This window comes from Anser brachyrhynchus (assembly GCF_964034855.1).
Source record: "Anser brachyrhynchus genome assembly, chromosome: 6".
Taxonomy (NCBI): Eukaryota; Metazoa; Chordata; class Aves; order Anseriformes; family Anatidae; genus Anser; species Anser brachyrhynchus.
Genome location: NC_137700.1, coordinates 38,925,809 through 38,937,848, shown reverse-complemented (window position 1 = coordinate 38,937,848; position 12,040 = coordinate 38,925,809). Strand labels below are relative to the sequence as shown.

General features: G+C 48.3%; 1 protein-coding gene and 1 long non-coding RNA gene across 6 annotated transcripts in view; one reads left to right on the top strand and one right to left on the bottom strand.

Annotated features, from left to right (window-relative positions):
* GRK5 (G protein-coupled receptor kinase 5) overlaps window positions 1-12,040 on the bottom strand; it is a 175,432-nt gene that overhangs the window by 163,050 nt on the left and 342 nt on the right. For 2 of the 5 annotated variants that reach the window (XM_080597415.1, XM_080597414.1), the window contains exon 1: window positions 4,957-5,088. Coding sequence is in view for 3 of the 5 variants with exons in the window: in XM_080597411.1 (XP_080453537.1) it covers window positions 4,957-5,008 (52 nt within the window). In the remaining 2 variants the exon portion in view is untranslated. Of the gene's footprint in view, window positions 1-4,956; window positions 7,677-12,040 lie in introns of those variants that run through there. The other 3 variants (XM_080597411.1, XM_080597412.1, XM_080597413.1) reach the window with 3 other exon arrangements.
* LOC308197255 lies at window positions 7,591-11,952 on the top strand. Its single transcript, XR_013952698.1, has 3 exons — window positions 7,591-7,715; window positions 9,498-9,672; window positions 10,027-11,952. It is a non-coding gene; the product is annotated as an uncharacterized lncRNA (long non-coding RNA).

Below are 12,040 nucleotides of genomic sequence, written 5' to 3'. Positions count from 1 at the left end.
GAATCTTTGTGTCATTCAGATTTGCACATTCTTTTCACAAAGGTATGAAGCCTCTTGTTTTCTCAATTTTCTCGATCAGAAAGTACCAAAATATTCTGAGCTCTTTTGGATATTATTTTTTTTCTACCCCAAAAGAAATGGTTACAGCTTGAAAAGGAATCTAATTTTTAAGCCTAATGCTTAAAAGCACTCTATCTTACATCTGAAGTAATGGTTGATTCCATTTTTGGATTTATTCATTTTTTCTTGTAAGCTACTGCAGTGACGAGAGCTTTTCTTGAATTCCAAAAAGAAAACTAGACTGAGTCACTGCATACAAGCATCCTCGGCTTATAGAAACAACGTTTTCCTTACAAAATACGTTGTTTTTAAATCAAGGGATACAGGACAGGACCTTAGATTCAGCATTCCAAGCATCGGCTAATGAACTTGCTAAAGTTAAGTTGCAATAATCATATTCTCCATGGGGTTTTGGCTGTCGCTATAGTCACCTTCTTTCCTTCAAAATATGCTTTTCATTGTTCTACTGCCCTTTTTCCAATTGCTCTGCAGCCAAGTTCTTGGAAAGCAATCACGCTTCTTGTTTAGGATTTATTGCTAGTCTTTTGCCAATAAGGACACGCACAAATCTCTCCTGTGATCATCCTGCAAAAGCAAGCTAAAAATACAGCAATATAAAAACAGGCACATTTTGCATGTTAAATGGCATCAGTGTGCAGTCATCAAAAATTTTTGAGATATATATAAAAGAAGGTTGACCCTTTTGGCTAGGCTGATCAAAGGTTCTGCTTGGGTGCCATAAATAAGTTTATTTTAGAATCCCAGTCTTCTCAGAAAGGAAAAAAATGTATTTTTATTGTGTTTTAGTAGTTGCAACATTTTTTCCTTTTATCGGGTTTACACAGTAAAGTTTGTGCTTTAGAAATTTAAGGTCTGAGGAAAATAATAGTTTATCTTCCAAACCGGCTGCCTTAAGACTAATAACCCATGATGACTAATGCCGTTATCGCTAAAACTTTAAAGTGGTGAAAACTGGTCACTTGTTTGGTTTTTACAAGATTGTAAAGGATCTTGCTATTTCAAGTTGTATCTCGGTTTTGAAATGTGTTTCAGGTTGTCCAAGAAAATTCACGTGTGGAGCAGCAGCAGATTATATGAGGGAAGACTGATCTTATAGCTCGGAAATAATGGCTCATGACAAAGAGTATCTGGGAAATCACCATGCCTTGGCCACGCTTATCTGACCATATTGCTTGTTTTCCATACAAACATTCTGGTGTAATCATCAGCCTACTTGAAAGACTTTTATCAGCTTACTGCTTTTGACAGGCAGGGGTAGAGTCAGGAGTGTAGGGGTCTGTTTTAAATCTTCTCTGTGTTAAGACTGTTAAAGTTCCTCTGAAATTTGGGAAGAGTTGGTCCTCGGTCCCTCCATGACCCTTCTCCTTGGTTCTGATGAGGTCCTCTGTTAAACAGCCTGAAGTTGGGAAGATGAATCGGGACTCATTCATGGACCTGGATTCCCTTTCAGCAGCTTGGTGTTTTCCAGTTCCTAATGGCTAGGTGATTCTGTGGTTCAGACGTGATCGCTGAGGCTCAGAAACAAGAGGACTAATGAAAAGATCCAGATAAATGTTTCACCACTTCATAATGTGGGGTTCTTACTCAACCTGAAATGACTGCGATTGTTATTATTCTGCTGTTCTTTTTATGATTCTCATCTTTCTTGTCTTTTCTTCTCTGCTTACTCTTTTCCCCAGGCAATAAGAGATGGTCCCAAATACCTATTTGGTTCCTATAATTAAACCAGATGTATTTTCTATTCAGTCCGAAAAGGGACTGGCCATTTGTGCAACAGGATTTTGCATACAAGAAGAAAGAAATGATCATTGAGGAAACAACATAAATTCATTCCTAATAAATTATAAATGAACTTTGAAATGCAATAAAACTCCATTTTTTTCTATGCTCAGCCTGGTAGACCTCTGAGTACAAATAACTCATGTGATTTTATCTCAAACTTTATATTCTGCAAGCAGATGATGATTTCCTGAAATTCATTCTCTGCTTGAAATTATTCAGCGAAATACATTTTTGTATGTGAATTGCATTTACTTTTTTTGTTGCTCTAATAAGATTACTCATGTATCACAAGGCATCAGTTAATTCTGGGTGTGCTTCTCATTGTAATCATCAGGATTCTGGTACGAGTATTTGTATGAAGTTATAAAACTTTCTTCCCAGTATTTCAGCAAAGAAATCCACTTTGCATCAGTGGTTGCTGTAATAAAATTTGGTCACAAAGGAATTTAAACAAGGGACCCCAGAGAAGCCGCTTGCAGGGCCAAAGCAAACGAGTTGCAAAATTTAAACCAATATTTGCTAGAAAATGTTTGTGATGGTCACTCAGCCCTACTCCTGAGGCCCTTACAAAAGTCCTTACTGCTGAAATTAACATTGCAGATCTTCCTAAACTGTGCTCTGAAACTAATCTGAAATTTATATATTTTTTTTTGATGCTGGTACTGGCTTTGTGCTCCCCTTTGCAATTGTGGTAAGACTTCTGCTTTTACTAATGGCTGCAGAATGGATCCCATTATTTCGCTACCTCCAACATCAAATACCACATCGCAGGCACCAACAACCACCTAACTGAGCTAACGTAGCTTCTACTTTTGACTTCACAAGTGCAAACACACATTCATGTGCTTGGCTGCGGCTACGTGTTCACCTAGCTAAATCTATCTACGGAGCCTGCAGGACCTGGAACAAGCATATTCTTAGGTACCATAATCCCCAATCTACTAATTTGGCTTTACTCTTGGTCTTCAACACGCTGTCCATCTTCTCCATCTGTAAGGACATCCACTGACATTATTCCCTGCAAATTTTAAAAACACTTTACTCGCAGCAGCTTGCATGCAATGATAACTAAAAATCTGGAAACAGGGATAACAACTGTGGCTTTGTGATGTCAGGTACACAATGGTTCATCCATTCTTCATTTCAGAAAAATTCAGCTCCCCCCCCAGAAAAATAAAATAAAAAAATAAATAAAAGCTTTATATATAAATAAGCACCAGGCCTCAGTCATTGTTGGAATTTCATGCAGAGTTAAAAGAAGTGTTGGAGAATAGTTTGGAGTAAGCCCTGATAAAGCTCTGCCATTTGGATTGGAGCGTTAGCTTCCCTAATACGACTTAACACGATAAACAGCATTGCCGTTACCATCTTGCTGAGGACGGTAGAAAAGGACCATAAAACTGAGTGGCATATTCAAAATTCCTTGCAAAATATTGGCTCACAGAAAACAACAAACAATAACTGTAATTAATACCAGTCCTTTAAAGTATCCCTGAAGTCTTCTGAAATCTAACCCAGTACTGCACTGCTGGTAGCAGCGACTGCATCCTGAATGGTATTGGAAATGACAACAGAAATTCGCAGTTCTCCAGGAGAAGACAGAGTTGTAACGCACCGGTCTGCTCAACAGAAAAATACCTTTGCCCTTATTATTTAGATTTTTTTTTTTCCTGGAGAATCGCGGGACTTTACTCTTTAGCTAAGCCTCGCAAGTTCAACACCCCCTGAGTTATATAAACATTATTTTACAATTTGAGCTATTTTTCCCAGCGAAGGGATCGCTCCAGGGGAGGACTGTTTCAATGACCTCTTGTAGCAAGCCAACGTTGCATTTCTCCTGCTTCCACGGCTTCGGCGAGACCAAGCCCGAGGTGCACCCAGGCGGCCCCGGCCTCGCCAACCCCAGCACCCCAGTGACAAATCCCGGCCGCGGGTTGCACCGCACCTACAGCTGCCCCTACCAGCGGGCGGCTCCAGGAGACAACAAGTTGCACCAGAGGCTTGAGATGTGTTATTTGAAAGGGTAAAGGACGTGAGGGTTGGTGCTGGGGGGGGGAAACAAGCCAGGGAAGAAAAACCCCACCGGCAGCGAGCGCTCGCATCCTTGGCAGCGATGCTGCGGCCGTGAGATGCTGGTGCGCGGCGCCCACCCTGCGGCGGGGGGGTGCTGCCGGCATGGCCCCCCCCAAGGAGCAGCGGGGGGACACCCTCGCCCCCTTTGCTGGGGGAGGAAAGGAAAAGCGGAGAGGGGAGAAAACCGCCCCGCAGGGCTGCCGGCCGTCACCGGGCTTTTCGTGCTTTTTTTTGGGGGGGGGGATGCTCGGGGAGTGGGGGGGGGAATGCTCTGGGGTGGGGGAACAAGGGGGGATGCTTTGGGGGGAATAAGGGGGGATGCTTGGGAGGGAATAAGGGGGGATGCTCGGGGTGGGGGGAACAGGGGGGATGCTTGGGGGGGAGCTGGGGGAGATGCTCCTGGGGGGGGATGCTCCCCGGAGGGGGAGTTCCCAAGGGCCACGGAGCGGCTTCTCCTCGCCGGCAGCTCCGGGCACCCCTCGCCCCCTGCCGGGGACCCCCCGGGGGGCTGAGCCCCGGCTGGGAGCAGGAGCGGGCTGGGGCCAAACGCGGCCCGGCGGTCGCCCCCCGTAACGCCGCCGCCTGAGGCGGGGAGCGCCCGCTCGGAAGCGCTGCGGTCCTGCCGCTGTCCCCGCGCTATCCCCGAGCTATTTGCGGCTCCGCCGAGCCCTCCTGAATGAATGCATCCGCAGCTGACCTTTAACAATAGGCGCTGAAATAGCACAATCTGCGGGACCGGCTCGGGGGGGGGTGGGGGGGGGTGTGCAGCGGGAAGGAAGAGATGGGTGAATATTGTAATCGCGGCGATCTCGTCCGCTTCCTTTCCCAAAGCTCCTCGCGCAGAGGACATGGGGGGGGGGGGGGGGGGATCATCGATGTTCTCCCCCCCGTACCGGGGGCTCAGCCTCACAGAAACCTTTTCCAGCGCCGGCTCTGCCCCGTGCCCCCCCCTCCCCTCCCGAAGCAGCGGGGTAGCGGCGCCGAGGATGCTCGCCCCCCCCTCTCCCGGCGCTCTCTCACCTTCCCTGGCTTTCAGCAAGACGGTGTTGGCAACGATGTTTTCCAGCTCCATTGACGAGCTCGGGCAGCGCAGGTCGGCGGCACTGCAGCAGGACGGCGCCGAGGTGCGGAGCCTGCGGGCGCCCACCAGCTCCTGCCCCTAGCGCCTCGTCCCCCCGGGCATGATCCTTCCTCCCTCCCTCCCTCCCTTCCTCCGAGCTCCCCCCGGCGCTCCCCTCTCTCTCCGCTACTCCATCCTCCCCGGCGGGCTGAGGGCTGGGGCGCTCCTGCCTCCCTCCTCCTCCTCCTCCTCCTCCTCCTCCCGGGGGTGGGGCACCGGGAGCGGCCCCGCAGCCCCGCGCAGGCGCCAGCCCCGCAGCCGGTTCGGTGGGGCCGGGGGGTCTCGGGGCACGGACGGACCGGCGGACGGGAGGACGGGAGGACACAGCGCCCGGGGCAGCCCCCGGGGCCGGGGAGCCGCGGGGGGCACCGCGGGGGTGGCCCCGGTGGCGCTGCCCTGGTGCCGGGCGCCACCCAGCGGCTGCGGGGTTTGGGGGGACCCAGCAGCCCCGCCGCGGTGGCCTGGGGTTTTTTTTTTTGGGGGTGGGGGGGGGTTGTTACGGGTTTTTCTTTTGGTGTTTCATCCTGAGCAGGAGCTAGGCTGGTGGGAAGTTTAGGCTGAGCCCCAAATTCCGCCTGCTGTGTGCGTCCGAGGGAGGGATGCTGGTGTTGCTGGCGTTGCGGGGACCGATGGCACGTTCGGCGGGTCGGGCGAAGAAAGAGGGATAAAAGCGACCCATGGCTCTCACCAACACTCTCCCCCATCAGCCCTGCGTTGATTAAGTCCATGCGAAGCAAATCAAATCAAATTAACATGCAGCTTCTTGTAAGCGGAACAGAGGCACTGCCCCTTCTCCCTCCTCCTGATTGCACCGATCGCGTTTCTCTCTACGGCCAGGCAGAAGTGGCTCGCAGCAGCAGACTGCTACTGGATGCGCTTTCTGAACGCAGGAAATAAATGATAAATGCGCTTAATGAATAATATCTCGGACATTAGGATCATGTGGCTATAATAAATGCCTCCTGTACCTTAGCAAATGCCCAAGGTTGGAACTTGGGAAGCTATTGTTGCAGCAGGTGCCACTGCTGTGCATAATCTTCCCCATCCTCCCTCCTGTCACTTCAGGAAACGTTCAGGCTCCGGTAGCCATGCCGTGCTGTGGTTACTTTCTTTGTGATGCCAAGTTCCATATAACAGCGGTTGTGCCTGTAAGTACCGGAAGATTTTTCCCTGATTAAATAATTCTTGAGGGAAAAATTGCTTCCTGGAAACCAGAGCCTTAGCACAGAGATGAGGCTCCTGAGGAGTGGCTGCCCTGCATGTTGTTTGAGCACTTCTGTGCAAGGGATGATGCTCACATCTAAAGAGATCAAAAGGAGAGAGGCACTTGTAGACCCTAAGTTCGGGTGGCTAAGCATCTGGAAAGCAGTATGTGCATCTGAGGGCTCTACTGCTCCTCTTGTATCCTATATCTACATCTACATACTTAAGCGCTATGTGCACACAGTTATCTGCAGTGTTGCCCTGTGGAACAGAATAACAACTGTGGAGTGCTGGTGCTGTCCTTTGTGAACGTTTATTTAGTTCCTGAAAGAGTAACTAGTAGAATTATCAGAAGAGTTACAAAAGATCTGCGTGGTGATTGGTAAATCCCACTGAGCTACTCGGTGTTCGTAAACGGCCCAGCTGCGAAGTACTTGGCGCTCCCGGCACCCAAAGGCACGCTTACCCGGTCCCTGCAGAAACAGGAACAGCAACTGAACGAATGTCGTGCTGCTGGCTGGGTGGTTATTTACACCAAGCTGGATGACTTTGCATTGAGGTGGGTGAGGAGCAGTGGAGCAACAAATGTGGCTGAACACAGGGAGTGGAAAGCCGAGCTCTGCTACCGGGTGTGAGATTCTGCAAAAGCATTTGTTTGAGTTGCACATCTACATGGAGGGCAGCAATTCTGACTTCATTTTTATCAGTAAGAACAATGGAGTGGGTTTTCTTAATGATTCTTATAGCAACTGAGAAAATAAAACTTGTTTCCAATATATCTGAGTCAGTTTGGTGCCCTAGAACAAGAAGGAGTTGTGCTCGCTATCACAACGCCTGCTTTGAAAAACAAATCAAGACAACCCATCCTCGCTGCATCCCTTTCCTAATTCAGACTCTAAAGCCTGAATATAGCACTGCTACATGACAGAGCTCTGCTTCAGCACGGGGCTCTGATGGATGGCCCCTTTCATGGACGTGGTTCCCCAGGGACTGCCAGATCAATCGCCCTGCACAGACCTACTTGACCCGAAGTCTGTGTGTTGGTCTCTGCAGAACCCACCAGAGCATTTGGAGCCCTGCCTTATGAATTTCCTATGGCTGTGGGCATCTTCATTGTCGTGCCACCTGGAACAGCTGGGTCACAAACACAACAACAAAAAATATTAGGAAAAGCGACATTTATTTATATCAATTTTCTCTTACAACGACGACAAAATATTAGAAAGAGATACATTTATTTATATGAATTTTCTCTTACAACAACCCAGGCCTTTAATTTTAGGCCACATCCACACCCAATGTAATGGAGCAGTCAGGTTCTTTGTGAGCGAGGGGAAAAGAAATTCTTCATTATCAGGAAATCCTTGAGTCTCTTCTACTGCTTATCTTATTCTACCGACTGGTGCAAACTCTGGTGCTGAAATACACAAGGATGGACTCAAAGGCAGCGTGGCAGGTAAGAAACAGGCAGGTCTTTTTTTTTTTTTTTCAGGCCTAAAGACCCTGATTCAGTGGTTGTGGGAGCAAAGGGTAAAAAATTGGCTTGAATCACACAGAAGCAGCTAATTTTGGAAGAAAAATTAAAAAGTAAAGGTTACAAAAAAAAACAACCCACGGCTAAACTGAAAGATTTGTTCTCTATGGTGCTTAATGCGTTTGGTTATTCTGCTTTTAAATAAAACATCTTTCATTTGAAGCCATCCGAGAGTGGCTCAGAAAGGCACTTTTTGAGCAGCGAGCAGGAGGGCGAAGCCGGGCTGGCAGCCATCTTCCCTCTATGGGAGAAGAGAGGTTTGTAAATGAAACGCCAGCACCGTGTGCAACCCAAATGCATCAGCGCGAGGCAAAGAGGAAGGCAGCAGAGCGGCGGGCGATGGATCGCGAGCGGCTCTGACAGACGAGTCCCCGGCAGGGTGGGCTCCCGCAGCTCCGGCCAGCAGCCGGGCACCACGCACCCAGCTTTATCCTGCCCTCACAGAGCGAACGCTCGGCCGCAGCACAGCCCGCGTGAAAGGTCAGGATAAGATCCCAGGTGAGCCGGTTGCCTGGAAGGGTTTTGCCTTATTCTTATCAGTTGGAAACACGCCCTGACAGGAGCTATCGCCCACATTCACGTTACAACACGTAATTAGCGCTGTAGAGTTTCTTCGTGACCACCTCCGAACGGGGCTGCGTTTGGAATCGGTCCTGAAACTTACCCTACAGAGGGGTACGTGTTGTCACCTCTTGCTGAGATGCTGTATCAGCAGGTGGGAACGTGCAGGCCCACGAGGAGGCATCTGCAGGTAGCTGCAACCTTTCGCGGAGCCCTGTGCGTAAGGACAGAGGCTGCCATCTACCAACAGCCGTGGGGTGATGCATCATGTTCTCGAAACCTAACTTTCTGCTTTGCTTTAGGTGAAAATGTCCATGCCTCTATAGCTTCTCTCCATTTCCAAACCTTTTTTTGCAGTTACCTATTTCCTCAAAGCAGAGGACAAATGATTCTTACAGCATTTAAGCACATGGAATAAAATAATCTTCTAGAAGAACATAATTTATTTTTTAAACAAGCGTCAAATAAGCAGCACAGAATCTGACATTCAATGGCCCACAACAGCAGGAGATCTGTTTTAGGATTGTCTTACCCCATTCATCAGGTTCAGAGAGAAGCTACCCTTCCACTAACATTTTGTTGCATTAATGATGATCTTTCAAACAGCTCTTTAAAAACTAACCTCACAAAACAACAATGGTAGCAATATACAAGTAGTATGTAGTAATTTTTTAATCAACAGATCTCAAAGCTTTTGTTTGTTTGTGGTGGTTGTTTTTTTGTTTGTTTGTTTGTTTTTACCAAAAAGGCAAATTTAATTATTCACAGATAGGGAAAAAGGCACTAAGTGAGAACAGGCAGATAAGTGTCATAACCAAAAATTAAATTTACCTCTCCCGTTATCCATTCAAGTGCTTTAGCCACTGCTCAGCACCTTATAATGACACAAAATTCTCTGCGAAATCTTGCTGAACTCCTGGGAAGTCTTTCACAAACTTCAGATGTCTTTGAATTGAATTTAAAGACTCCAGACCTTCCAATAATAACATGCACTGCTGATCTCTCACTGAACCAGTATGAACCAGCAGTCTGCAACTGCAGGATGAAAAGCAAGATTAGGGCCTGTGGTTTCCCTGATCTTATTTTTTTATTTGTTAGTTTTCAATCCCATAGTCTCAGCAACACCGTGTATCCTGATTTCAGGAGTGTACAGTGACACAGCAAAGCAGAAAATCAACAAGCTACTGAGAAAGATGTGCATGTGGTACCGCTTGGTAAATCCATTTGGAACTTCAGATGGCCAGAAGAATCAGGTTTAGCAGCTGCTCCAGTGTGCACCAGAAGTGCTGCTGAGGAAAAGCAACAACTGTTTTGCCAGGTGCGCTTTGCAGAGAAAAAGTCCGCCTTCAAATCCTAGGGATGCCCGGTAAAAAGCAAAATGGAAAATAAACCCCCGTGCTAAATGGCAGTAGTTCAAGTTCTTGCCCAGAAGTCTGGGAAACTGAATTATGCTGCCTTCATAACAAAGCATGAGCAATATTTCCCCACCTGCAAGCCAAGTGTTTAAACAAAGAGTTTTAAACAAATATAACTTTCCAGGGAGAGGGGAAGGACACCATTTTAAAAAATATCAACTGAGAAATTGTGAATAATCATCTGCGGGTGAGACAACCATCCTCAGGAAATCCTAGCAATAGCCTTTTTTTTTTTTCTTTTTGCTGCTACAATACAGCTCCCACAGCTGAGGGAAAGGAACTGCTATGGCCCGACCGTATCCTTAACTCAATTTGCTGCCCAGCCTCAGGGGAGCTGCTGCTGGGCGAGTTGATCTGTTGATGCAGAGGAGATGTGCCATTCCAGCAGACGTGAACACAGACGTGCCAAGCTGCACGGCTGCTCGAGGAGTCAGCCCAGGTACTGGCTGATGTTTCTTGGCCACTCTTCACCAGTTATTGCCCTGCAGGTGACCCTTGCTCAGCTCCATTGCTCATTTTTCTGCTGGCAGTCCTCACAGAGTCTCAGCAGCGGCACTAAAATCTCCCTAGACTGTACTGCAGACACAGCTCTCAACAACTGCTCCTGCCCTCTCCATCTGCTGCTTTTCCTGGGGGCTCCCAGGGCTGCAGGCTACAGCACGCCTCACCCGCAGCGCATCTGATGTATTTTCTGACATGGAAATAATTTACTCACTTCCACTTTCAGGCTTTGAGGGTTTTTAAAGCAAGAATGCGCCAAACTTTTAGGTAACAGACGTGCAAATAAGCTGAGTAGCTCAGCCAGCTGGCTCCCCTTGTGCAGCCACCTTCCTGACAGAGCCCCTGTCCGGCTGGTACTTTCAAGCAGCCCTAGTTCATCAACAAGAGCCAAAGCTGAACTTCCCTCTCGAACACATTCAGGTTTCCCTTAGTGAAATGCTAAGGACAAGAAAGGAACGTGTGAGGGTCCTTAACTCAGAATAAGCTGTTTTAGTGACCACTTGTTCATACCTATGCACACATTCTCTATTGCACTCTCAGGGCTTTGTTAGAAGGTGTTAAGCCTGAAGAGAACAGCTGCAACATCAAAAGCAATAGTGATGTATGCTTGAATGCAAGGAAATTACTGGATGCAGGAAGCAGTTAGACTATCACGCTGGTGGACCTTGTACTGAGATATCCACATCCCTAATTGTCCACATTTTCCTTCCCCCTTTTCTCACCATGGCTATAGGAAGGAACAGTTCATCCTCTACACCGTTGTGCAGAACACCTCCATCTTCATCATCTCCCTTTGGGCACCTCCACCTTCACCACAAGCCCAGACAGCTGCCCAGCACCTCTGTGCCATATGAGTAGATAACGTTATACTCTGCTGGGCAGTTTTTGAGATTACCAGAGCCACATTTCCACCCATTTTTGGCATCAGCTGTATTAATAAATTCAGAAGTGCCACAGAAAGGCACGAGAAAGTGAAACTGGTGTGTCTGTAATGTTAAATGTTCAGAAATGTGCCTGGTGTGCTTTTGGATGACACCAACTAATACTGTCCCAAACAGTTCCTAGGCACATTTGGGAGATAATATTGGTTCAAATCCACTCCTAACAAGTGAGTTGTGCTCAACCTTCCACTTCTGAATGCTCAGAGAGTTGACTTATGGAAGTGACTGGACCATACCAGCTGGATCGGTACCAGGAATAAGTTTTTTAACGTGTTCAGAGCCACAGATGCAGCATCCGTTGAGCTTCCAGGAGCTCGTTGACATTGCTTTGGTTGCCTTTGGCCTTGCCCCCAGCTGCTGATGGCAGATCTAGTACCGCTGGAGGAGCCACACCTCTCCCTAGCTCACAGGGTGGGATCTCCCCTTCATAACAGGCCGTGAATATTTTTAAATACGAGTATTAAAGGAGCAGGCTGGCCGAAGCTCCCACCTTCAGGGAAGCACAGAGGTCTGCCTGCAACAGGCGCGCTCCCTCCCACAACACACCCACCATTCCTGCGCTGCTTCCACCTGGGCCGGTGGCAGGATTTTATGACTAAACAACTACAATCCGACCACGAGTTCATCAAAGAGTCGACAGAAAACTTTATTGTTGAAATGTTTTAGCTTGAGCCACGCTTCGCTCTGCACCGCAGAGCCAGGTCCCGGGGCCAGAGCCACCTCAGCCCCTCAGAGGCCGGCGGCGAGCACGGGCACCGTGCCACCCGCTCCTCGCCCTTCCCTGCGCTCTGCCCACCCTTACCCCACCCCGACGCCCCCCGGGCCGTGC